Raw genomic sequence first — 27,992 nt, forward strand, 5'->3', positions numbered from 1 at the left:
TACAGCTGATTCACGCTGGAGGTTTGGTCAGAAAGTGGGGACATGGAGGAGTTTGATCCCTCTCTATCTGCCACCATGGAGGAGGCAAACGCAAAGGAATTCATGGCTAAAGACACAGGTAGGGTCCAGGGGTCTTAGTTAAGGATAGGATATAATATAGGATAATAAAAACAGTTTGGCCCTGTTTGGTTCAAAAGTGTGAAATGGCAAATTTGAAACACGGACATGGAATAGACTAGACTGAGAGGTCTGGTTCCAATGAACAGAGTGTCCATTTTTGAGCTAACAGAGCAGCATATGACAGAAGGTTGTAGAGCAACCTTGTCAACCTAGGCCTATTCTTATATTTGCTGCTATATAAAGCACTAGAGTGTGTCTATTTTATCAGTTGGAAAATAGAGGAACAGATGAAGAAGTTTAAACGTGTTTGCCTACGTTTATAAAAGAGGATTTTAACAGTGCCAAAATGTAAAATGACCTGTCAAGGCTATTCTGTCAAACATTAGCTAGCCTATAAGCTGTTATTTTGACATGTTTCTGTTGTACAGCTCGTAGCTTTAGTGGCTACCTTGTCTACGGCAATGCTTTTAAACAAGTATGGCCGTTTCATACGTGTACGCCTATCTTTGGAGTGTTTGAGTAGCAGCTGTTCTCTCTCTCTCCTCAGCCAGGTCATGTTGTCACTCTCTCAGTTCCTCTGGTCGTCCTGCCATTTACAGGGTCCAGGTCATGTTGTGGACCCAAACCCAGGATGTTTCCAGTTCTTGAGATGTCCTTATTCTCCGTCTCTGGGTTGTGAAAAGTTGTGCTTTTCGACTAGCCTTCATCGATTTAGTATCACCTGTAGTAAGCTGTTGCAGTAGTTCCTCCTCTATTTAGTTTAGTCTGTTATTGCCAAGTGCTTGTGTACAGGGGGAGCCAGGTCTCTCCATATTGTACAGTATGTAGCCCACTATGAGCTATGCTTGTCAATCGCATGTCATCTCTAATTTTAGGTAGGCCTGTAATTGATTTAGTTGGGAGTTTTGTGCGAGACATCTCATAGAGCAGCAGTGAAGATCTGACCAATACAGAGTAAAAATGACAAGTGTGTCAGTCAGCATCTGTGATCCCAGATAAATAAGCTACAAGTACATCCTGGCTGTTCCCATGGCCTACTGTATCGGGCTAATGTGAGGGGGTTTCAGAGATGATGTGTTGTGGTGTTTCATACTTCCTCTACTTCCAGGCTTGTTAACCTAGATCAAGTTTCATTTTTACTACATCGTAATTTCCAGTCATAACAACACATTCTCCCTGTCTCACTGCTTGTTTAGTCTGCTCCTCTGAAGAAGTTGCCCTTAGACATTTGATTTAGGATCAGCCTGTATGTCTGTGTTGTCCTGGCATCTGATTCTGACGGGGTATTTTCTAACTGAGCTACATTCTTCCCTCTCACTGCTCTACCTGCTCACACTCATTCACTCACCGATTAGGGGAAAACAACTTGGTAGAGAATGGTAGTTGATTTTTTTTAATTCAACTGTGCAAAGTATGTATCAAAATGCAGAGAGAAATACAGATGCCTGTGGCGCATCATGAGAATGATGCACTGAATTTGAGGCTTCCGGAATGAGAGGATATGCTATGTTCACTGTGTCCTTCCTTTGTCCAGAGGTGAAGCCTGCCGAGGCGAGTAGGAACGGCAGGAAGGCAGAGGGAGGAGGTGGAGCCCCAAGGAACTCCATCTTCACCTGGTTCATGGTGCTGGCGCTGCTGGGCGTCTGGAGCTCAGTCGCCGTGGTCTGGTTCGACCTGGTCGATTACGACGACGTCATCGGTGAGTCACACACCCCTCAGTTAGTCTTGCTTTGCTCGACTCAAGATTGGGCTACCCCCTAGAGATCCAGATTAGGCGACCCCCCCCTAGAGATCCAGATTAGGCGACCCCCCCCCCCCCCCCCCCCCCTAGAGATCCAGATTAGGCGACCCCCCCCCCCCCTAGAGATCCAGATTAGGCGACCCCCCCCTAGAGATCCAGATTAGGCGACCCCCCCCCCCCCCCCTAGAGATCCAGATTAGGCGACCCCCCCCCCCCCCCTAGAGATCAAGATTAGGCTACCCCACAGCTGTATCCAAAGTTTAGTCGTATCTGGCATACATTCATGAATTCATGTTGCCAAATGTCAAGGACTATTGTAGGCTTAGCTTTCCTGTTGTTGGAATAAATATCAAAGCATATAATCTGAGTGCGGTTTGCATTTCTTATGAAGATATTTAGATGGTGAAGAATACATTGAATCTCTACTTTGACTCCATAGTAATTGTTTGATTAAAAATCCAAACTGTTGGGAGTATAGAGCAAAAAAACGACAAAATGCTTCCTCTTTCCAATACTTTGTTATATTATAATATATTATAATATATATATCTACACTGTGTATTCGATCTCTTTATCACTGAATAGATAGAGGATGTTTCCACCGTATCTCTACGTGAGAACTGGTTGTATGTGGTTGAGACAGGAACCCATCTCAGACAGGAAGCGTTGAGGTTATCATAAAAAGGGGGAAGGATGACTTAACTTGTGTAAATAACATTACAAAAAGGTCTTGTTCATGAAAAGGGAAGTTAGTTTAACATTTGTGTTTATCTTAAAATACAGACTCTTTGTCTTTTAATCATGAACTTTTGATATCTATATCTTACCCTAAATACTCTATGCTCTGTGTGTTAATCTTACATGCAGCCAGGGTCAAGGAATTTCAATTGAACTTTTCAGAGGTTTTGCAAGGTATGGTCATTACTTGCATGCAGGCGAGGCTGGTGGAGGCAGAAATCAGGTGTAACGTGTGTTTGATACCATTTCTCATTCCATTTCTCATTCCATGTATAATCATTACAATGAGCCTGTCCTCCGATTTCTACCTCCACCAGCCTATCCTGCTTGCATTTATCACGTAACACTTCAGATCCATCTGCCATGTACTGTATACACTAAGCCCTGACCATGTCAACTCAACAATGTTTTCTGAGAATATGTTCCATTCTATTTGCGTCAACGTTTCACCGCATGCAGAAACAACATTGGCTAGCTGAAGTTGCATGCAGTATTTCACCTTGCTCATACAGAAAATGCACTTGAATTTCGGTGAACCCCACCCTCCCACTCCCACCTGTTAACCAACACGTTCTTTACATTTCCCAAAGGGTTTTAGTTTGATAGGCCTGGAGAGGAACCTGTCTGGAACCTGCGTTCTTTGTTTCTCTTTGTGGCGTCTCTCTGCTGCTGCAGATCAGCACCACCATCAACCACAACCATCACTTCCCCTCAAAGATGCAAAAATAGGTTTTAAAAATAAATAAATACAGACAGTGTGTTTATTACCGCTGCAGAGGCAGAGCCATGAGAATGGCCAGTTAGACTAAGACACAGATGCTATGCTGTACACTGTGGCTGCACTTCTAGTATGCTTTGGTAAGCACAGTATCACTCAGGGGAGGCTGGTGGAGGCAGAAATCGGAGGAAGGGCTCATTGTAATGCATGGAATGGAATGAGGAATGGTATCGAACACACATCCTCCGATTGCTACCTCCACCAGCTTCCCCTGCTATCATTATAACCAGTGTTATAAAGGATACAGAATCACTAGGGCCAGTAGGTCTATTGCTTCTGCAAGTAGACTGACAGTAAAGCCTGACAAAGTCTTTATGAAGATGTGAGCTTTAAAATGGTGATACATCGGTAGTGATCAAGGAATGAGATCACATGATTAAAAACTTTCAGTGAAGAGTGCTGGTTTGGTCCAAACAAAGTGCTTTCTAAAATCTTGAGGTCCCTTTAGGTCCCGTTTTCATAGGGTATGCACGCAATTGCCACTATTGGAAAATGTAGCACGTGTACGTTTTAAAATTTTCAGTATGGCCAGAAAAAAATGACATGCTTCACCTTTAAAGTTACTTATATACCTGTGGAATAACACTGTGGTTACCATAGTAACGCGAATAAACCTGCTCAAACCCTTTGCTATTCAATTACAAAACAATAATTGTTGTTGTCATAATCCCGTTGTCCAGTAATAATTGTTCCTACACGTGTAAGAGCATTTAAACATAAATTATTATCATACTGGTAATAGTTTCAATCTGTTCCCCATCTGTGTGCGTTAAAGAATAGATGGATAAACACCATTCATTCACCATTATAAAAGCCCATAAACAATGTTTACATGTGTTCATGCTCCATGTCCACTTCCATGTTTATAAGTGGAAAGGACTTGTAATGTAATATAATATAATATAATAATATATCCCTTTTATCCAAAGTGACTTACATTGCAGTGAGTGCATACATTTTTCAGTATATATGGTCTCAGAGTTGTGTTGCAACAGCTGATGTCATTATGGCGGATGGAGATATTGATCCAGACTGTTCCTCTCTACAGGGAAGCTGGGAGCGTACGATGCTGACGGAGATGGCGACTTTGACGTGGAGGACGCCAAAGTTCTGCTCGGCAAGTAGTGCATTTACAGAACCCCCCTTTGTGATCTCTGAAATATTCTCATGATGTATGACTGACTTGGTTTACATTTGTTTGATTAGCAGTGCCGTCATTTAATAAGCTTGCTTAGAAAGAAAGAAAGAAAGAAAGAAAGAAAGAAAGAAAGAAAGAAAGAAAGAACAGCCTAAAACAGCATCACTTTAATGCATTTTTTTCCAACACATCATCATTACTAAAGCTTCCTCTTGATGTGTAAAATATTCAGAATTGACCTCTAGTATACTGTACAGGTAGCATTTGTATTGGGGAATAGTAACAAATAGTTCAATTTAACTAGAACTCTGTACATGTCTCTATATCTTCATCAGTGGAGGCTGGGGGAGGTAGAAATCGGAGGACGGGCTCATTGTAATATATGGATGAGGAATGGTATCAAACACACTCCATGCATTACAATGAGCCTGTCCTCCAAGTTCTACCTCCACCAGCCTCCCCTATATCCTCACCTATATATGTAGTGTATCTACAATATACATACCTGCAGACACCATGCTCAGATGTGAAGAGGATGTAAGATGCAGGTATCAGTATATCATAGGATAGGTACTCTGACAGTGCTCTTACCAGTCTAGTCTGCAGTCTACATGTCTTCAGCAGTAGTGGAGTTGACCTAGATGTGACTTTGCTTCAGTAGCTTTTCATAACAACGTCACTGACAACCAACCGCGAGCCATGTTGTGTTGTCGTGATGTTGGCCTGCTTACTGCCGCAAGCCGCATGAATCTAATCTACTGGCTCATCACCGACTCTTCCCATTACCCATTAAAACCCTAATACACATCAGTCCGTGTGGCCTCCGAGAGAGGTACTAATGATCTCCTTAACCAATCCGAGTCCTGGACTCAGGACCGTATCAGAACGGCAGGGAGGAGAAGCGATAGCTGACTCTTTGAGAGAGAGAGAGCGTAGATGGGAACGTTTCTTATTCTTTTCTTGCTCTTCTATTCTTAAAAACTGAAAAGCTTCTCTCTTGACTGCATTACCATCCCGCTCTCTTCCTTTCTCTCTCTCCCTCCCTCCCTTCTTTCACTTCTCTCCATCTCTATCCTCTCGCTCTTTCCCCCTGTTTTTTTCTCTTGTCAGGCCTGACCAAAGATGGCGCTAATGAGAACGCTGAGTCCCTAGAGGAGGTGCTTGATATTTTAGCGGAAGGGGGCTCTGATTGGTTTCACGGCTTCTTCAAGTTTCTCTATGACGTAGTGACCACGGTAGAGAAGGTGGAGGAGGAAGAAGAGGGGCAGACAGCTGAGGAGGAGGAGGAGGAGGCTGCTGGTGGTACGTCCCAGAGTGACGAGGGAGTTCAGGGGGTTGTACTAGACAAGCTCCACAACCAATAGCACAGCAGAAACCAGACCCATGAACCAATAGCACGGCGACTGACTGTTCTCTCCTACCCAACCGTGAGGACCAGACCAGCTAGTGCACAGGTCTACCTACCCCTACCCCTACCCCCCCCCCCTCAACTCTCACTGGAGGAGGATCATGCTTGTCCTGTCAAGGAAAAAGACTTGTGTTTGAAAGTTTGACCAGAGGAAACTCTCTCTCTCCTCGTGTTGGCCTTGCTACAATGGTGTGTGCCATTGAGAATAGCAGCCTGAACTTTGGACTGACTTATGGACATATGATTTGCACTTTTCTAAGCTTCTGCACTTACACTGCGATGATGCTTCTGCAATTCTCACTGTTCCGACGCTGTGACGTTTCTGTGTCGCTGTGCATGATTCGTATTACGCTCTTCTAATCTAACCTTTCAGCAACTCATAACCTGCTTTAGATTTTCGAATTGCAATATTATCAATCTGTCCATCTTTCCTTCATTTTTTTTCTGTGTGAAATGAGCAGTTTCCATGCCATCTAGATTCCATCTGTTTTCCCAGCAGTAGCATGTTGATTCAATTTAGCCCAACTCTAGGACGACCACTGTTCCTAACAACGAATGGAATGTGTTAACACTGTGAGTGCTGGAACAATGCAGGAAATGAGGCACAAAAACAATCAGGCAGTAAATGGGTTCTTGTGTGTGTGTGTGTGTGCGTGCATGCATGCAACTCTGAAGTGTTGCATTAAACATGTTAAAATCTCACCCCTGGTTATTAACTTAGAAATCGATAGCAGATTTGTTCCCAAACAGCCATAATAGTCATCCTGACCCCAGAATTGAAGAGTGTCATCCACGTTGGCTCGTAGCTGTAAGACTAAACATTGATAGAGAGAGCAACTTGGTTTATCTTTGACTAATGTCGTTGTGAGGAAATGTTCCTTTATGTTTGGCTGGTGAGGACGATGATGAGTCATTTTAAGGCTGTGTTGTTTGCAGGTAAGCCGAGGCTATAGTTTTGCTGAGGACGAGGTTCAGGATCTGGCCTCTTAAAGATCGTAATTTGTTGCACCCAAGCCCTCAGCGAGGGCATGTCTAATGTAACATGCAAAATAGCCACCAAGTTTACTCGTAATTATGGTGTGAGGTTGTTTTAGCGTACTTTTATGGAATAAATATTGCTATTGCAGTTTTGATTGAGATTATTAGTGAGGAAGCATAGGCCTAAGCCTTTTGGTTACATTTGCCCTTACTATGTAGTAACACTGTAATTACTACTTTTGTAACAGCTTCATACAAGTATGTTGTAAGTTAGTTGATGATTTTTGTATCCTCAGGGGTGGATCAAGACAGACCGGTATAAGCCATAGCATTTGTTGTTTGTTTGCCTGATCTACTGAGTTTGACACTGTGGTCTGATAGTCTGTTGCGCATGTCCTTCTCTGTCCATGCTGTGTCTCATCTCTGTTCTCTGTGTGTGCTAGATGAAAAAGTGATAAAAGCCCCTGCTCTCCAAAGAGAAAGGCTGAAAAAAGGTACTTGTTCCTCTTCGGTTGCACGCTGTGTGTGTTGACATTGATATTTAAATCTTAACATTTACCCCACATGCATTCAAAGTAATGCTTTGATCGGGACACTTTACAGTAATGAGATTTTGGGTCAAGTTTGTTTAAAAAAAATTAAATAAGATGTTAGCCCAAAACAATGGACCAGAAACGAATGTGCTTATTATGCTCCCTTGATGTTCAGACACTCCCTAGCAAGCGGGCCTGTCATTTTACAGTATTTAGAGAAGGTCGTTGTACAATGTGCCACTATTTAATCGTTTTTATTTTCTTTGATCTAAAAGAGGACAAGACTGATGTTAAGAAAAAAGTCAAAACTAAAGGTATCTTCTTGTTTTTACACTTTTCCAGCATTTTGTGTGCGTGTGTGTTTTGAGATGGCATGTTCGGAGATGTGTCAGTAGTTTGATTTGCGGTGAGCATGACATTGACAGCATTTTGTCAGAGAATAGACACTCTGTGGACATTGCCCAATTTGCTCTGTTTGCCTGTAGCTATGTCACACACACTATTTAGGCCTACCTCCACTATAATGACAAGTAAACAGTCATGAGATGAACCCTCACAGCAATACTGTATGGCCTACATTACAACATTGTACACCACAAGCTTAACAGATCAGTCTGCTCTCAGCTTAAGTCGAGAAGATATACTGTGGGAGTGTGTGAGTGTGATATATTATTTTTGTTAGCCTGCTGTCATAGGTAGCCAAGTAAGGGTAAGGTTTGAGCTGGTTTTAAATGGTATGATTCCAAGAAGGATTATTATTTACCATACATTTCATGTGGCTCAGTTTCCCCCATTGAATGATAGTAGATCAAGCCTCTCCGATTCTGCTCATGTTCATATTAGAGCAAAATTAAATCTTTGCCTAAAATCTCACCTTTTATACCTTTTTGAACCTTTGCTCTAGGTTTGGGAGGTTCAATTTTCACACCTTTTTATACCGTCCTAAAGTGTTCCCACAGTATATGGTATAAATAAAAAAATTACTTCGCGAGGGCAGGAGCCGTCTTTGCTCCATATATTTAAAGGCCCACTCCAGTGAATTCTAATTCTATTTTTCCTGTCTTTTGAATGTTCTTTGCATATTGGTATTTCAATTACCATCAAATAAAAGCAGACAATCTCTACTTCAGAGATTAACCTCATAGTAATTGTTTGATTTACAATCCAAACTTTTGGAGCATAGAGCTTGTGAAATAAGCATTTCATTGTTCAGTTGACAACCTGTTAATGTGCATATGATGAATAAACTTTGACTTGACTTGACTCAGGATTTTGGCTTTCTTAATCTTTCGATGTTGATTGAAGAGGTTTCAATCAAAGCTATTAACAATTCCGGTTTTCATTCAAATCAATTCTGCCACCTTGCCTCCTTCCGTGTTCCGCAGCGAGGACCATCTTGAAAAAAAACGCTCTGCCTCTTTCCCTCTCGCTCCTCAGCGCTGCTGTTAGATTTTGTGAATACCAAAACAGCTCTTCATTTGGCAGTTTAATAAATAGTGGAACAGAAATGGTATTGAAAAGCTCACAAGTTACTGTATTAGTGTTATACCGCCCAACCCTACTTTGTTCCTGTGGTCCAGCTGAACATCTGTATGACCAGTACAAAACATGCTGGTGAATATCTGGTCGAGGTATCAAAACCTTGACAATTGTGTGATGATGCACTTGCACTCTGAAATAGCATGAAAGCGTCTTATTTGGCCTAACGTCTTATTTGGCCTAACGTCTTATTTGGCCTAACGTCTTATTTGGCCTAACTTCTTGTTTGTCTTTGGAAAAGTGCCAATAAAGGAGGAGGCTGTTGAGGCTCCTGTTTCAAAAGCAGAAAAACCAAAAGGTACTGTAGATGTATTTACCATGGTTGTGTGTTTTGGTTCTTGTTGTAAGAATTAAATGTAATTTCTTGTTGTGACATTGTGGCTAATAGCCTCTCTTTGTACTAAGACAAGCCTAAAGATGCTAAGAAAAAAGTTCAAATCGAAGGTACTTTGAGTAATATAGCCTTCAGTATTCATCTCTACTCCGGGTTAGCAGAGGTGTTGCGGCTAGAAGTTGTACGTAAAGGCTAAAATTCGACTGTGTTAAATCGGACTTCTAAAGCTAATTGCTAACCCATTTTCTCTAAAAAGAGGTCCTGTTCTATTCAAATATGGTTTACTTCGAGTTACAGTATATTGGGGTTATAACCTGCTTTCTAGAGTTCAGTATACAAAACCAGATCTCAGTACCTCTGAATCCAAGGCTCTTACAAGAGAGAAGACCAGGTTTTGAAAACCCCTGAATTCAAGACCTTTACGACCAGACAAGGCAGTTAGTGATCATGTTGCTCTATATGAAGAAGGTCTGGGTCGACTTTTTCCAACTTCTTTTTGATCTTCCCCTTTCATCAGATGATAGGCCTGCAGTGGTGGCCCCTAGAAAGAACAAATCTAAAGGTACCGGTATGTTGCACATGGTTTGAAAGCTGGTTTGTGGTAGTTTGACCTTTTGAGTTGCACGGCTTAAGACCTGACATTGTGCATTCTTAGAAAAAGGTTTCCTAAAGGGTTTTTCGGCTATCCGTGTGGAACCTTCTGTGGAAAGGGTCCTAGATGGAACCCAATGGGCTTCATGAAAGGGTTTTCCCACAGAGACAGCCGAAGAACCCATTTAGGTTCTTGGTAGAACCTAAATGATTGTGTGTGTGCCTCCTTGTTGGTTTTAAAACCTCACAAGACATTTTTGTATGGAATGAAGGACATCTTTGTTGTGGATTGATCACATTTATCCTATAATTTCACTAACCTTGTTTTTCTGATAGTTGTTTGTAGTGGTGTTAAAACAACTGTAGTGAGTTGATTGGACACATGCTTGCCATCTCCCTCTGTAAGGGGTTGTGGACTGACTCATCTACCATGCAATGAGCATCATGTTGATCCTGATTGAACTGATCCTTTGGATAATGTGTGGTTCTGGAGTTGCTGTGGTTCTAACACTTATTTCCCTGGATCTGAGGTAACACATGAACCACAATAGTCTCCTTTGCATCTATATTACTACTCAACTTAGTATTTATTATGATAACAGTAATAATGGCTGTTAGCATGTTGCAGTGGGGCTATGACTTAGATTTTGTCTTTATTCTCAGATGCTAGGCTGCTTTTAAAAAAAATAAGATCACTTACAGACTAATATTGACTGGTTGGTTTTGAGTGACAATAACCCCAACCCTGTGAGGTAGAGGTGTGTAGCCACAGCCGTACTACCTTGTTAAAACACTTGTCAAATCTCCAGAGCACCCCATTAAAGACCTGGGAAGAAAGCTAAAGGCAGCGCTGAAAGAGCAGTTGAGGATCATCCATGAGAAGATTGAAGCTAAAAAGATAGCGGCGATGGCTCTGGCTGAAGTGAGGCATATTCTGGCTAAAGAGGAGGAGGAGAGACTGCTGGCCAGAGCTCTGGAGCTCAAGAGGTTAGATGCTGCCCAGAAAGCCCAGAAAGCACTAGAGGAGGAGGAAAGAGAGGCTGAGAGGAGGGAAAAGGAGCAAGCAGAGAAGGAGAGGATGGAGAAAGTACAGGCAGAGCAAGAGAAGCTGGAGCAGTTAAAGAAACAGAAAGAAGAAAAAGAGAGGGCTGAGAGAGAGCGGGAAGCCCAGGAGAAAGCCGAGAAGGAGAGAATGGAGAAGGAGAGGGCAGCGAAGGAGCAAGCAGCCAAAGAAAAGGAAAGACTAGAGAAAGAGAAGGCAGCAAAAGAAGAGAAGGAAAGGCTAGAGAAGGAAAGACTAGAGAAAGAGAAGGCAGCAAAAGAAGAGAGGGAAAGACTAGAGAAAGAGAAGGCAGCAAAAGAAGAGAAGGAAAGACTAGAGAAGGAGAAGGCAGCAAAAGAAGAGAAGGAAAGGCTAGAGAAGGAAAGACTAGAGAAGGAGAAGGCAGCAAAAGAAGAGAAGGAAAGACTAGAAAAAGAGAAGGCAGCAAAAGAAGAGAAGGAAAGACTAGAGAAGGAAAAGGCAGCAAAAGAAGAGAAGGAAAGGCTAGAGAAGGAGAAGGCAGCAAAAGAAGAGAAGGAAAGGCTAGAGAAAGCGAAAGCGGCAAAGCAACAGGCAGAAAAGGAGAGGATGGAAAAGGAACAGCTTGCAAAAGAAAAAACAGAGAGAGAACGGGTAGCTAAGGAGAGGGCGGAAAAGGAGAGGATGGAGAAAGAGAAGGCAGAAAAGGAGAGGATGGAGAAAGAGAAGGCAGAAAAGGAGAGGTTGGAGAAAGAGAGAGTAGAAAAGGAGAGGTTGGAGAAAGAGAGAGTAGAAAAGGAGACAAAGGAGAGAGAGCGGGCACTGAAAGCAAAAGAAGAAAGGCAGAAGGTAGAGAAAGAGATGGCAGCCAAAGAAAGAGCAGAAAAAGAGAGGGCATCCAAACAGAGGGCAGAAAAGGAGAGAGCAGAGAGGGAACAGGCAGCTAAAGAAAAAGAGGAAAGGGAGAGGGTAGCTAAACAGAGGGCAGAAAAAGAACAGGCAGCCAAGGAGAGGGCAGAAAAAGATCAGGCAGCCAAGGAAAAGGCAGAAAAGGAGAGGGCAGAAAAAGATCAGGCAGCCAAGGAAAAGGCAGAAAAGGAGAGGGCAGAAAAAGAACAGGCAGCCAAGGAAAAGGCAGAAAAGGAGAGGCCAGAAAAAGAACAGGCAGCCAAGGAAAAGGCAGAAAAGGAGAGGCCAGAAAAAGAACAGGCAGCCAAGGAAAAGGCAGAAAAGGAGAGGGCAGAAAAAGATCAGGCAGCCAAGGAAAAGGCAGAAAAGGAGAGGGCAGAAAAAGAACAGGCAGCCAAGGAAAAGGCAGAAAAGGAGAGGCCAGAAAAAGAACAGGCAGCCAAGGAAAAGGCAGAAAAGGAGAGGCCAGAAAAAGAACAGGCAGCCAAGGAAAAGGCAGAAAAGGAGAGGCCAGAAAAAGAACAGGCAGCCAAGGAAAAGGCAGAAAAGGAGAGGGCAGCTAAAGAAATGGAGAGGACGGAGAAAGAAAAGGAAAGGTCTGAGAAATATCGTCTAATCAAAGAAAAAGCTGTGAAAGAGAAGTTGGAGACAGACCAGTTGACCAAAGAGAGGGCCGTGAAGGAAAGGGGCGAGAGAGAACGGGCTAGCAAAGAGAAAGCAGAGGAGAGGGAGGCCAAGGAAAGGGCAGAAACCGAGAGAGTGGTGAAAGAGAAGGAGAGAAAGGCTAACAAGGATAAAGAGGATGAGAAAAAGCCAACTGAAAAAGCCACTCAGGTCAAGAAATCAGACCCACTAGAAGGTGACGTCAAGAAGATAGACAAGGATAAGGATGCCGTCAAGAGGGAGAGAAGCCACAACGAGGAGGCCGTGTCTGTTAGAGACCTTCTGAAACCACAGAAATCCGTCAAGGGAAAAAAGAAGTGACTAACGACTAACGATGTGTAGAGTAGGATCTGGCCGATGATGTAACTGTAATGTACATCATGCAATGGTGCTAAACTCTTTATGGCTAATTCTTCCAGGGATAGATACCTGTGTATGTATGTCACAGTGATAGATAATTATTCTATACTTTTGATATATATATTGATATTGGTCACTGGATGGTACAATTCAAAATGTTTCCACCCTTTTAATACATCCTGTCTTTTTAGTATATTTTCACAACTGTGTCGGTGCTGTCATTTTATGACACATTACATGGTGTTATTGCCTTGAAATTATGGTGTAAATAGGTCTAGACATCTTACTGGAGTGTTACGACAGATTGACATACTTTTATAAATCTAGTGTTCATTAAATGAAGAAGCAACTCTACAAAACATTGTTCATCCTTTTATTACAGTCATGGTGTGTAACGATGGTGACCAGTAAACTCACAAGTTGAAAAATGTCAGAAACCGTCATGTATAGAAGTAATTTTTTTAATAACTGAAAATAGACAGTGTGATCCTTTTGCTTTAAGTTATTGTTCATGCATTTGAACTATAAATGCTGAGTATTTTTGTGTTAAAGTGAAGTGTTATTCAGTAAAGACTGAAACTACCTATCATGATGAATGGAAATGGTCAGATTTGCTACAGTTCTTGCTACAGTCAAGGGGACTTGAATGATGGTGTCAGAACGGAACATATTTAATTGCTACAAAGCTGTTGTTTAGAAATGCATGATCAAAAAATATCTTATTTGAGCTCAAGCTTGTTTGTGTGTTTGTTATAGAGTAAGACGGCTGTAATAAGCGTATAAAAGTATGTTTTCTTGTCTTGGTGAAACTAAAATCTCCTATACTGCAGTACTGCTAAAACAGGTATAATTGTTAAATCATATCATGCCAACTTAACATGTTTTGGTCCAAAAAATGCAATGACACATGTATAGGAGAATTGGGGGGGGGGGGGGCATGGTTCACAAAATGTATTAACGTCTTTTATTATTAAAGATTTGTTCTGAAATTGACGTGTGTACTCTTTTAGTAACAATGATTATAGTATTTATACCACCTATCAAATGAAACGTAACCCAAAGTGTTTCACAGACGAGCTGGTATTGGCCAGCCCTCTCAGTTCATGAGTAGAGATCACCCTATAGATAACCCGTCCATGGGCACTCCTTTAGATAACCATCCAACCATCGATACCAGGCGGGAGGGGTTTAGGAGCTGAGGATGTCATAGGTATGTGGATGTCCCTCAGCTACTGGATCAGGCACTGTTACAACAGATTGTAAACCAACGTCAGTTGTGCATTGTTGTTGTTTGACTGTGATTTCACTTCCTTGAGAATCTGTTTTTGTTTATTTCTGAATCTGTATCATAAAAAACATCGGTAACACTTCTTATGAAGACCATATCCATAATGTATTATATTATAATTATATATTACAATATCCTCTGAATTTTAGTTATTAAAGTTATAATACAGTAATAATGCAGTAAAAGCACAGTTATAGGCATACTGTACATTATATATACCAATACTCACTAATGCATTATAAGAAAAATCATAATTACTTGTAAGGTCAAGTAATGTAATGCCTCAATCACAAATTATAGATCATTATAATACCTGTCAGCTGTATCTATGCTACAGGCATGTTATCACTTTATGAAATCAAAGATGAATTTGTAGTGGCTGATAATTATCCTCTAAAACCCTAACCCTGTCATTATCATGCTTTTTGTATGACGTACAACTTATTGTCCAGAATATTAGTAACGCATCACACCCATGGGCATTAGAATGATTTATAATTCTTGAGAAAAAAGTGACCTGTGCATATACTGTATTATAATATACATACTATATCTATTTATAAAGCCTTATGGATATGGGCTTCATATGAAGTGTTACAGAATCTTAATAGACACATGATTATTAAACAATCACCTCACTTTAACAAATTGGCCACTCACTCAATTGTGACTTTCCCTATTCCCTAATCATATTCCTGGCATGAGAGGTCTGTGTGTGTGTGTGTGTGTGTGTGTGTGTGTGTGTGTGTGTGTGTGTGTGTCTGTGTCTGTGTCTGTGTCTGTGTCTGTGTCTGTGTCTGTGTCTGTGTCTGTGTCTGTGTCTGTGTGTGTGTGTGTGTGTGTTGAATATAGACCAGCCAAGATAGCATTTCAAGTCCTGGGTGGTGAGAGAGATGTGTTTTTGAACGTAATGCTTCATGAGTGCACATCACCATGTTCAAACAAACAGGACTGAAGGAGCGGCCAGTGACTGTGGTGCAGAGGGAAGCTGCCCAGGATCCACCAATAGAAGAACAAGGTACGACCACGCCCTCCTGCCTCTGATTGGTCCTAGCACAAGGTTAAATCACCAACTGAAACCAACAGTGTCTCCTCACAGTTCAAATGGCAACGTATTATCCTTTACACACACATACCTAGACAGTCATCTTACTCCAAAAACACGGTTGTGTGACACTATCCGTTACATCTCACATGAGGTAGACAATGTGGGTGTGATAATGTGTTGAACATTTGACTATAATGTCTAGAGACCTGTGGACATACAGTAGTGTCCTCACCTACCTCCATGTTGTCTGTGCTGTATGGGGGACAGGTTCCTATGGTGGGACCATGTCTTCATGTTGGCTCACAGGTTTAGTGGGTGTCAGAGAAAGGAGGTTCATTCAATTGATTCTTAACCGCTTTGTTTTTTTAACGGTATAGAAATGAGCAGGTGTTGACTCAGAAATGACTAAATGGGAAGATAATCAAGGACCATTGATGTGGAGCACCAAAAGAAAGCTAGCGTTGATGTCGTATTGCTTGTACTGTATGTAAAACGGTGGTGCAGCATAGTCCTGAATCAAAAGAGGCTTTAATAATACTGTAAACTTATACAATTATTACAAGGTAAAAACTTAATAAACATATGTTACATTTTACCCTCAATGGTAAATAATAGATAAAGAGAGAGAGAGAGAGAGAGAGAGAGAGAGAGAGAAAGACAGACCACATGATCTATCTCACAAACAACAACCTGGAGCTCTGCCCAGGACACCAAGAGGAATGAAAAGAAATTCATCTTTGCTTTCCTTTTGTTTTATACACCATAGTGTTAGGACAGAAATTAATTAGGAGCTGTTTAAATTAGGAGCTGTTTGCAAGGAGACCAATCGGAATTCATCTTATCAATTCTATACTGATGACACCACAGCTTTGACACCTTGTAAAACATCCCAGAGAGCTCAAAACCATTTGTCCAAACGGGGGAAGGGTCATTTGAAGATAGGGGGCCAGCATTGAAGGGGGGGCAGGTGGGCTCAGGGTTAGAGGAGGAGCAGGTGTCTGAGTGGGTGGGGACGGAGAGGTAGGGGCAGACAGCGGCAAGGTGCCTGTGAGGACCAATAAGGAGGCTGTGGAGGTGGAGGTAAAGGTCGGAGGATGGACCCTCTGACTCTCAGGTAGTGGCAGGTGAGAACCGCTAGCCACGTCTGGTGATCTTCGAGGTTTGGATATGTGTAAGCAATATGGCCTACACACACACACACACACACACACACACACACACATAACACATCCCATAATAGAGACATAGGCTAGGCTTTGGTTCTGTCTATTTGCAATGGCAATCTATATCTGTCTATTTGCCTTCCAGATAGTGCCTCCCAACCTGGCGATGATGATGGTAAGTTAAAAAGAATATTATAGCTCTGTCTGTCTGTTGGTCTGTCTGTCTGTATTTTTGTCCGTATCTATGTCTGTTTGGATCTCTGTCTGTCTGCATCTTGGTCTGTCTGTCTGTCTGCCTTGTCCACCAGATCAGGACCTCCTAACTGTTTGTAATATTGTTACTTATAACAGTTGTTGGATCTCAGAACATGGATGTGGAATCTGAAATCCAAGGTTTGTGTGAGTCAGCATGTTGTAGATGAGAAAGAGCAGGGGAGTCTGGTGGAGGGGGTAGAAACACATGTGTTTGATATTCCTCATTCCATTCCACGCATTACAATGAGCCCGTCCTCTGATTTCTACCCCCTCCGCCAGCCTCCCCTGGAATAGAATAGAGGTTGTTTCTCGTTCTGTAGCCCTCTTCCCCCCTTGACTTGTCATGTGGTACGTGGAGTGGGGTAGTCCACGTCTTCTAGTCTTCTCCTCTCTCCCTCTCTCTCTCCTCCACTCATCATGCACCGTATCATTATCATTCACATTCAGTTGCTATTCTTCTCTTTGTCATACTGTATATGACTATCTCCTGCCACCCAGGGTTGTGTTCAAATTGCCCGAAAGAAAAGAAAAATCCAGGAGGGCACTCATTTGCATTGTCCGATAAGAAAACAGATGGTCGATTTCCATTGCAAAACGTTCTGCTTTTTTGTGTCCTGCTGAACACAACCATAGAGTTGTATCCTGAGTTTAACCCTCTGCTGCCTGGCAGTGTGTGTGTGTGTGTGTGTGTGTGTGTGTGTGTGTGTGTGTGTGTGTGTGTGTGTGTGTGTGTGTGTGTGTGTGTGACTGTCCTGCAGCATCAGGCATTAAAGCTTAATGTCGCTGTCGTTTCAGCAGCCGTCCCTCTGCCTGAGTTCTCAGATGAAGCCTTTGTCCCAGGTGTGTATCACAGTTCTATCCAAAACAGGATTCATGAGTTAGCCTATACACCGGTGGTTAGCCTAAACACTGACCGTTATTTGTTCTCCATAGACGACAACAGAAACGACGATCCTCTCGACGCACACCCCTACGGTCAGTAGGACTTGGAATGGCGTTTCCATGGTTCGACCATCCGTGTAATCATTCTCTCACACATTGATACTGACGCTTCTCTCTCTTCCACGGTCTGTTTCAGAGGACGAGTCCAATGCCATTGACACTCAAGGAGGTGAGACAAGACAAGGTTTCTGCTCAGTCGTCGTTTAAAAAGCTAGGATTTTCATAGATCAACGACGAAATGGTTGCCCATATTCTGACAGATACAATACACTGACAGATCGATCTCATACGCTGACGGATTACATGGCTGCCTGGACTCGCTGAACTAAGACTTAACGGTCTTCATTTCTTTTTCAGAGTTAGTTCAGGAGGCTCCGCTTCAGGAGACAATGGGTGAGTGTGTTGTAGCTGAACTAACTTTCTGTAACTTGGAGAGACATGTTTGAATATGAGCATGATGGCTGGTCATCAGATATGTTGAATGTATCGTAGGGAAGGGGCAGCTGTTCCACTGCACCTCATAAACACTTGTGTTACACAGGTCGTGTATGAGACTATGTTGAGTGAAATGAGTTTTGTCTGTTTGACTTGCAGAGGAGTCAGAACAATACAATTATCAGACACAATCACAGGAGACACAGGATACAGGTATGTCTCTCTCTTGCTCTCTCTCTCTCTCTCTCTCTCTCTCTCTCTCTCTCGCAAGCTCTCCTGCCCACACGCACACTCACGCACACACACACACACACACACACACACATAAACACACATGGATTGTATCACCTAATCTCCCATCTCACCCTCCAGAGGCTGAACCAGTCACCGAACCAGAGACTGAAGTTGAACATGAGGTCCAGTCCACCACGGATCCCCAGGCTGAAGCGGTCACGGAACCCCAGGCTGAATCTGTACCAGAACTGGAGGTGGAGTCAGTCAGGGACACAGAAGCTGGTACCGAACCAAAAGGTGAGGAAGATCATCTAGAAACAGTCTTGCTACTGAAGCTGCGGTTGTTGACATGCCAGTGTAGTTGATTGATGGCAAGGCTGCTGTAGACCATACTGCAGTACCCTCCGGTCACTGGTGTACTGCTGCTGTTGACAGGTAGGCTGAGGGGTGTGTGTGTGTGTGTGTGTGTGTGTGTGTGTGTGTGTGTGTGTGACGGACAGGCAGCTCTGTACAGCTGTCACCTATAGCTCTGCATGTTGAGAGCATGCTAATTTTAGAGTGCTCTCTGATTCAAGGACATGTCAATCAGGGGAGGTTGGTGGAGGTAGAAATCGGAGGACGGGCTCATTGTAACACGTGTTTAATACCTTTCCTCATACCATTCCATGCATTACGGTTTCAACCTCCACCAGCCTCCCCTGATGTTTGTCAGTAGCGTCTTTCAGCATTGGAGAGACTCGTCTGTTAGATGGTGACCTCAGTTCTTTGTGGTCAGTTTGTGGTTTGGTGATGAGTGGACAGTAACAACGGTTTCCTGTCTGTGGTCAGTTTTGAAAGGAGATGTGTAAAGCTGCATTTCAAGGTGTCAAAGCGGTGAATACCCTTCTGACCCTTCTGACTCTGCTGCCCCTCTCCAGGGTTCTCCTTCAACAGCGTGTTGGAGTAGCGGCCTATCAACCCCCTCTAGTGGCTGTTAGCGAAATTAAATCCAAATGGAGATTCTCTAGTTGCTTTACCAGCCGTGATGAAAGCCTTTGAAGGAATTCTGAAAGCCATTCGGAGCGTGATGGGTCATGTTGCAAGTCGTATCAGCCCAAGTCTTCTTTTCTTTAGTTAGGGTTAGGGTTAACAAAGTGCTGTAGTCAGTAGAAAGTGGTCAGAACCACGGCAGTTGAAATGGTGTTTATAGTCTCTACCACACAATCTACCAGTGGAGGCTGGTGGAAGTAGAAATCGGAAAGGACGGGCTCATTGTAATGCATGGAATGGAATGAGAAATGGTATCAAACACGTTGTGTATCTCTTGATACAAATCTACAGACGTGCCACCGCTCTCCAAGTGATGGCTTTGCTGAAGTCCATGATGGCTTCATCTTCAAGTCAGAGAACAAGATTGAAGAGAGCATCCCATACCCAGTAATCATGTAACAAGGCCTCAGGTTCCTCGATCAGTCCTAAAAGGATAGCCTTTATTCAATATGACTCATCAGCGGAGCTATTTCCTATCGCCATAGCACCTCACCTCTTCTTCTTCTTTCTCCCGTCTTTCAGGACATGGTGCGGACCAACCTGATGACAAGTTGAAAGACAAAGGTGAGTGTTTCATAAGTGTGTTCTGTTTTTTCCAGATACTTTCATTGTGACCATTGTGAAACTCGGTATGGTTTGTAGCTTTTGTCCTGGTCTGTGGTGTGGTGAGTGTCCTCCCATCCTAATCATGCTGCCACTGATGCTGTGGTGATGACAACCCTTTAGAGATGTTCCCTGGTGTGTCATTTATATGTCCTGAAACTACCGCCTGTCCCAATGACTTCATTATAACAGTGATTACAGTGTCCACTGACTCACTCCGTGGGTCTCTGGTCTGAGGGTGTTTAACTCACTAACTGCCAAATCATTCCGGAACACTCACCACCTACAGTAGAATGCCAAGTGTTTTATGTGGTATTTACCTAGCAACAGTATTTTTGATTGGCTACAAAATGAAGCATGATAATTGTTTGCATTTTGGGTGAATAAAGTCACCCTTGGCACTCAAGAATGTTGACAATTTGGGCGACTTTATTCACCCTCGGCACTAAATGAGTTAAATACATCCGCCCAATCACTCACTGTGTCAGTTCCTGTCTCTTCATGTTAAGGCAAGAAGAAGAAGCCCAAACTCCTGAATAAGTTTGATAAAACCATCAAAGCGGAGATTGATGCAGCAGAGAAGTTACGTAAAAAGGTTGGTGTGACGTTTAACTTCACTTTAGAACACTGTGAGTTCTGTAATGATCGTGTTTATAATCTAGATCAATGAACATGTTTGTATTTCGATCAAAGTGATGATGGAGAGAGTTGCACACACTAATACTCCCGAGCATGTATTTGCAATGAACCAAGGTCTTGTTACTTGAATTCCACGTGTGCAACTCCCAACATTCACGTAAATCTCAGGTTAATGTCAATGGGAAATACATGCAATGATTTGAGTTATACGCACACGGATCTCAAGTTAGGATTCCACCAAGTGCATAATTTGTACATTATGATAATACGTATACTGTATGATGATGATAGATACATTTCCAGCTGTGTTGCGTTGTGTTTCACCCCAGGGTAAATCTGAAGAGGCTCTGCAGGCGTTTGAGAGGCTGGTTCAACAGTACCCTCACAGCCCCAGGTGTCGCTATGGGAAAGCTCAGGTAAGACTACAGTAACGCTATGTGTTTTGTGTCCAGACGGCTCGCACAGTAACGATGTGTGTTGTGTCTGTCGATACTGGTGTAGTAATGTGTGTCTGTGTGTGTCGTGTGTCTGCGTCTGCGTCTGCATCTCCAGGCTCAGGATGACCAAGCAGAGAAGCAGCGCAGTAACGAGCTGCTCCTGACGGCCATCAACACCTACAGGGAGGCGGCAGAGCTCCCTAACGCCACGCCTGACCTCATCAAGACCACGCTGAAGAGACGAGCGGAGAGACAGCAGTTCCTCGGTAACACCACCAACGTTCTTGGCCTAGCAGCCATATGTGACAGGATCATTCTGTCTGTGTCTCAGTCAGTTCCTAGGTGACACCACCAACACTCTTGGCCTAGCAGCCGTATCTGACAGTATTACTCTGTGTCTGTGTCTCAATCTTGTCAGTGTGACCCATGTTATAAAGGGGGGGGAAGGAGTGTTGGCCCGGGGTGGTCCAGTGGTCTAGCACCACAGCCTACAGTGCACACATATGCCCATGTCGAATCCGGCCCATGCCCTGCTGACATACCCTCTCCTTCTTACTTTCGTGTCTTTCTCTACTGTCTCTGTCCAAGAAAGAAAGAAGAAATCCGAGAGTGGGACTGTCCCACTTCAAAAAATAACCTTAAAGGGGGAAAGAGTGACCCCTAACCCTAAGCGAGTTGTGTATGAGGGCTGTGTGAGAGAAGAGAGTTGTGACTCTCTGCGGTGTGCCGTAGGTCGTATGCGGGGGGCCGTGGCCACGCTAGAGAAGCTGGTGGAGATCTTCCCGGAGGACCTGCTTCTGAAGAACGACCTGGGCGTCTCCCACCTCCTCATAGGGGACAACAAGAGTGCCAAGAGGGTCTACGAGGAGGTGAGACCTGCTCAGGCAGCAGCGGTTTAGGTGTACTGGGTAGCAGGGGAGGCTGGTGGAGGTAGAAATCAGAGGACTTAGATTTCGATTCCTCATTTCCTCATTCTGTCCATGCCATGCATGACAGTGAGCCCGTCCTCCGTTTTCTCCCTCCACCAGCCTCCACTGCTTGGTTGGCAGAGGTTTGATGACAGGGGTGTGGCTCATACAGTCTTTGGCCATCCACTGATTGTTGTCTTGTCTACCCTGATAGGTGCTCGCTGTTGCACCAAGTGATGGCTTTGCTAAAGTCCATTACGGCTTCATCCTCAAGTCAGAGAACAAGATTGAAGAGAGCATCCCATTCCTGAGGGTGAGTTATCGATGGACACACACTCACACTCACATGCACACACACAGATATGGGAGTGGTGTGAGCATGTTAATGTTGCTTTAATTTCTGGATCCTGAAAAGTTTTCTACACTGTTTCCAGGAGGGTTTGGAGTCAGGTGACCCCGGCACAGATGACGGCAGGTTCTACTTCCACCTGGGAGACGCCCTCCAGCGAATCGGAGACAACAGTGTGAGTTCACGTTAACGTCTGATGGCTATACTGATGCAATCTACAGTATAGGTTGACATTTGCAAACATTTTGGTCATGCTACATGTGTCATTCAAATGATTTTTGCGAAAAAAGAGTCAATATGATTTCACAGCCGTTGGCTTATAACAGAAAGAGAGAGAATAGATTAATTGAATATAGGATCGCATCGAATACAGCACGACTAACATGCCTGTCGTCATCTCGCCGTTTCCTCCAGGCCTACCACTGGTATGAGATTGGCCACCAGAGAGGCCACTTTGCGTCTGTGTGGCAGAGATCTCTCTACAATGTGGATGGTTTGAAGGCCCAGCCCTGGTGGTCCCCCCAGGATACAGGCTACACTGAACTAGTCAAGGTAGGGTTTATACATCTGAAGATAAAGTCAACTCAAATCTCTGTCTGTGTCTCTGCTATGTGCCTCTATCTGTCTGTGCCTGTGATCTATGTCTGTGTCTGTGCCTGTGTCTGTGGTCTGTGTCTGTGCCCATACACTCTGGTCCGGGCTGTGATCTGTGTCTCTCTGTGACCGTCTCCTCTCTCCTCCTCCTCTGTGTTCCAGAGCCTGGAGAAGAATTGGAGGAGCATCAGGGACGAGGCTCTGTCAGTGATGGACAGAACCACAGCCCTGTTTGTTCCTGAGGAGGAGAACCTCAGAGAGAAGGGGGAGTGGGGCCAGTTCACCCTCTGGCAGCAAGGTACTGGATCATGCCGCACTTTGTGTATGAATGTGTAAATCTGCAACTGTTTCACTTAACGTGTATGTCCATTCAAGGACCCCCATGAAAATAATTCCATGACTTTATGATGTTATCCTTGATGGTTTTTATTCATGTATGCACTGCCAGCTCTTTGATGTATTGGCTGTTTACTACTGTATGTGTTTTTCATCGTTGAATACATTCATTCATTCATATATTTACTCCTCATTACTCTCTCTCTCTCTCGTGGGTGTTGTTCAGGTAGGAAGGCGGGAGACGCGTGTCGTAGCGTTCCCAAGACCTGTGCTTTGTTAGAGCGCTACCCAGAGGCCATTGGCTGCAAGAGGGGACAGGTAGCTCACCTCACCTCACCATCCCTATTCTCAACACTCCTTTGTCACATTTTAGTTTTTAAACATCTCTGACAAACGTGCCTTTGCGTGATTTAATATAAAATCCTTGTAAAACAAGTACAGTATGTTGCTCTCACAACCAGGTGTCTGAAGTCGTCATAATCCACTGTTCTCTTTCTCTTTGTGTATGTACCCCCGGCCCCTCTCTCACTCTTTTCTCCCTCTTTCTCTTCTATCTATTGTTCTGTCTGTCTGTCCGTCCGTCCATCTCTCTGTGTTCCAGATCAAGTTCTCAGTGATGCAGCCAGGGACTCATGTGTGGCCTCACACGGGTCCTACGAACTGTCGTCTGCGGATGCACCTGGGATTGGTCATCCCCAAGCAGGGCTGTAAGATACGCTGTACCAACGATACCAGGTAACCACCTGACCTTTACCTTTTCTGCCCTCTACACCTACACTCTACCAATCTACCCTATCTCCAAATGATTACGTTCTGGGGGATCGTTTCTGCAGACCTGGAAATGCGATCTGGGGGATACCCAGATCGAATACCAGCGTTTGACCACCTGTTTTGGAGTAAGATACGTTGCATAACAGTTATGTGAATTACGACTTGCGTTTGGAATTACGACTTGCGTAACTTTGACTGGTTAAGTTTGTCCCCAGCGTGATTCGAACCAGAAACATTCAGGTCTGCGACTTTCTGCCTCCACCACCTCCTTATGAGACGTTCTGACTTCTGTATTTAGCTGCCAGTATACCTAGACCACACAGATTGTATTCTTTGATTTGCAGAAACGATCCTCCAGAACGTAATAATTTGGAGCCTGGGTTGCGTCGAATAGTGTTTTTTCACAACACGCTTCATAGTGGCCAGAATCTTAAGTCTGTGGTCTGTGTTGTTCTTTCAGGGTTTGGGAGGAAGGGAAGGTCCTGATCTTTGACGACTCGTTTGAGCACGAGGTGTGGCAGGACGCGGACAGCTACAGACTCATCTTCATCGTGGACGTGTGGCACCCAGAGCTCACCCAGCACCAACAACACACGCTGTCGCCCATCTAACCACTCAAGACAGGCTCTGCCAACTAAAGACTACTGGACTGTCTCTGCCATCTGAAGACTAACAACGGACAGACAGAAAGACTAACTGACTGACTGACTGACTGACTGACTGTCTAAAGAATAGCGTACAGACTGTCTCTCCCATGTGAAGACTTATCAGACAGACTGCCATCTAGTGGAGAGTTGGGATGAAAGACTATTCTTATAGACGGGAAGGATACTGATGTCTGTCCCAACTTGCTCCCTCAAATCTACTGACCCCACAGTCCTGACCCCACGGTCCTGACCCCACAGTCCTGACCCCACGGTCCTGACCCCACAGTCAGCATTCACGGTCATATGGACCAAGACATGTATGTGGTGACATGTTGAAGAGTTAATGAAGCTTCTGTCAGATCTGAAAAAGCCTTTTCACATAACTGACTGTTAATTGTGGTACGAGGAAATGAGGAGTCGTCACCCTGACAAGAAGGTTCCATGAATGTAGAATATCAAAGAGGCTATAGTGATGATGTGTTGTAATGTATAAAGGCATTTGTTAAGCCATCAAACGATGGAGAGGTCTGTCCTCTGTCCAATCAGATCCAATTTCGGGACCCTTTTTCCTCACAGCACCCCATGTATTGCGGAGTTGAGCTTTAAAACCACTATAGCACAGCTAATACAAGACACAGACTGATGGAGTGTAAACTTACATTCATGGAACCTCAATAGCTGCATACAGTAGAATGTGTCTCACTGTATCATGGAAGGATCGGTTCCAGTTATAATACAAATACACTACTTACGTTGATCCTGCTTTTCACTTATGATTTATGCATGTCACCTCCGATCAGTCCATGGATGGACATTTCAATGCCAAGGACATGTTTTTATTGTAGAATGTCTAATAATGCCGGAAACTGACATATCATATTTTTGTATGCTGACGCTATTTTCAAATGTGCCTTTTCCTGGTAAAGCACGTGAAACATGCAGTCTACTCAACAGTTTAGTCTCTAGTCATTCAAGATCCTGCCAAATTGCTGTATTTACATGTGACTGAAGATGTGTATGTTTAGATGCTATCATGATATCAATAGATGCTAAGTGTTGATGTGTGAACCATGTCAGGACCATGAATGGAGGCAGTCTGGTGACACTGAGTCCCATGGAGGGTGGAGCCTCACTGACAGTCATACATACCATGGTGAAAAGAAATGTGTCACAAAACCTTATATGTTTATAAAATGTTATTATTTAATGTTGTGTCTCCATAGGCTGCCTGCCTCTCTGTAAGAGTGAAATCATGTTTGTATCCGTCTGTGCAAAGTCATACCATTGGTTGGCATCAGATCATTGCCCAGGTTGGATTGGATCTCGTCCTGTCCGTCAAGAGACAGAAGGGTTGCCTTATATTTCAAGTGCGGGTGTACTATTGGTACGTTCGGCAGCTGTAGGAAACTCGGAGATGCGAGTTCCTGAGTGGGAAATACCCACTAGAACGACCCTCAGTCAGAGTTCCAAATGGGAAACTTGAACCAGTGTGATGATGCCTGAGTTTACCAGTTGTGACATGTCCACTGTAACCTTTCACCTTCTCTCAGAAAACAGACACTGATTTAGACAGTAAAGGATAACAATGTCAACCGTGCTGTATTCATCTAATCTGTCCAATTTTCACATAATTAATTGTTAGCAATCACGCATGTATGTATAATGTATGTTTGTAGGCTGTAAACGTTCCTTATGGATTGCAAACATAATCTCATTGGTTGAAGAGTTGTCCTGACTTACAAAAGCACTCGAATGCATTCATGTCGTTGTTAGAACTTCACCAACTGGGAGCTACAAGTTTTCCCAGAACCAAATGAACATGAACATTGTCCTTTTGGCCAATCAGTCTGTGTTTCTGGCGTTTGTTTGATTTGTAATGACACCCTCTATGTATACCTTCTAGTCCTGGATCCCAAGTCCCCTCCTAGCCCCTGAGCCGGTGCACTTGTGTAGATCTGAAATGATTGAATCGGTATAACCATTGGAAGAAGTGAAGTTAGTGTCATCAATGACACGCGGCCCATTGTTAACATTAACCGCCACAAAGGGTATAGAAACTTCCAGAATGCGGGGAAATGCATTCTCTTGAATGTAATGCACACCTGAAAGAGAAAGAGGTAATTACTTTGGTTTTACCACTTCTTTATCTAAACAGTCTCGTCTGAGCTTATTACTTACCTGGATGGTGTATCTTGCTGGTTGTGTGATTGGGTAAAATAACAGGAAGAAACGATAGGGGTGAGAGAGGGACTGTGGTCTGAGCAGCGCTGGCCATCAAACAACTAGCGAACGGATCCCATTAGCTGTCATGGAATTGCACCTACCTTCATCTAACTGCACCTAATCTTTACATTAGACTACATAGAGCAACCCTCCAGCATTATGCCCTATACGACGGATTGAATGATGAACTGAACATCTTCGCTTTTGAGCTTAGCTAAAATCAATGATTTCCTATAGGAACTCACGTCGGAAGCTTTCAAATCAAAGTAGAGGGTTGTGGCTACTGTGGAACGTCACTGCATGAGGATCTACGGGTAGAATCTTTTCCTCTACCTTTCAGCCTTTGGAACTCTGGTGGTTGCTAAAGACGCATGGTTGGAATGTTGCATACTTGACTTGGCCCATATAGCAGCAGTATTGCCTTCTACTCTGCTAATCTCACCATCTTGATTATACTGTGCCGACGTAGGCCTCTCAGATCCACACTAGTGTTCTAGGGGGAGGGGCTAGCAGTCGATTAGGGATAATTGAGTGCCATACACCAGACTGTAATGGTTCGTTCTGCAGTTGTGGGAAACTCTGAGATGCGAGTTCCCGAGTGGGAAATACCCACTAGAACGACCCTCCAAGTCAGAGTCCACCCTCCAAGTGGGAAACTCAGACCAATATGATGATACCCAAGTTTACGAGTTGTGATGTGTCCACTGTCACCTTATCTTCTCGTCAGAAAATGGTAAAAAAAAAAAAAAAAGTTTAAATTTCAAGATATTTGAGTCTTAAAAATCACACGTGTGTGTATAATGTATGTTTGTAGTTTGTGAATTGTTCATTATGAATTGCAAAAATAAATGTCATTGTTCCCACTTCAAACAGTTGTTCCCACTTCAAAAGCACTCCAATGCATTCATTATGACTTCACCAACTGGGAGCTACGAGTTCCCGAGAACCAAACAAACATACCATCAGACACAGCAGCTGTGGAAAGAGATGTCTGTTTTAGTAACCGGGGTAACAAGCACAGCCACAACCTTTTGAGAATGGTTTCATCTTATGGTACGAACACAATGTCATGGATCCCTCTCACCCTCTAAGATATGAAGTTAATTGTGTGTCTTTGATGTCACTGAGCTGTTGTTGTAACTGCCCTGCCAATTATCACTTTTAGAAATATGTTTTTGTATGTTGTAATGAGTTGCACTGAATGATTGAAGTGAACAACTGAACAGCTTACTAAAATGAA

The 27,992-nt window shown here is 43.5% G+C and overlaps 2 protein-coding genes across 3 annotated transcripts; both read left to right on the forward strand.

Moving 5' to 3' along the window:
* The first annotated feature begins 10 nt into the window (after nt 1–10).
* Nucleotides 11–27,992, forward strand: LOC310818206 (aspartyl/asparaginyl beta-hydroxylase-like). The gene is made up of 26 exons (XM_083689036.1): nt 11–118; nt 1,655–1,819; nt 2,729–2,773; nt 4,426–4,494; nt 5,626–5,750; nt 14,004–14,061; nt 15,062–15,157; nt 16,496–16,525; nt 17,401–17,445; nt 17,539–17,580; nt 17,684–17,716; nt 17,905–17,940; nt 18,142–18,195; nt 18,355–18,513; nt 19,768–19,809; nt 20,358–20,443; nt 20,817–20,903; nt 21,040–21,190; nt 21,657–21,793; nt 22,047–22,145; nt 22,267–22,356; nt 22,596–22,733; nt 22,938–23,073; nt 23,338–23,429; nt 23,713–23,846; nt 24,343–27,992. Exons 1-26 carry the CDS (start codon nt 43–45, stop codon nt 24,491–24,493), a joined length of 2,376 nt encoding a protein of 791 aa, XP_083545162.1. The 5' UTR covers nt 11–42; the 3' UTR covers nt 24,494–27,992.
* Nucleotides 7,207–13,779, forward strand: LOC310806029 (uncharacterized protein). 2 transcript variants are annotated; one of them, XM_083671969.1, is made up of 6 exons: nt 7,207–7,395; nt 7,710–7,748; nt 9,215–9,271; nt 9,825–9,869; nt 10,708–11,918; nt 11,949–13,779. In XM_083671969.1, the coding sequence occupies exons 1-6, from the start codon at nt 7,293–7,295 to the stop codon at nt 12,810–12,812; spliced, it is 2,319 nt and encodes a 772-aa protein (XP_083528095.1). In that variant the 5' UTR covers nt 7,207–7,292; the 3' UTR covers nt 12,813–13,779. The 2 variants fall into 2 exon arrangements, with proteins under 2 accessions (XP_083528095.1, XP_083528094.1); XM_083671968.1 differs by having other exon boundaries at nt 10,708–13,779.

Source organism: Argentina silus (assembly GCF_951799395.1).
Source record: "Argentina silus genome assembly, chromosome: 1".
Taxonomy (NCBI): domain Eukaryota; kingdom Metazoa; phylum Chordata; class Actinopteri; order Argentiniformes; family Argentinidae; genus Argentina; species Argentina silus.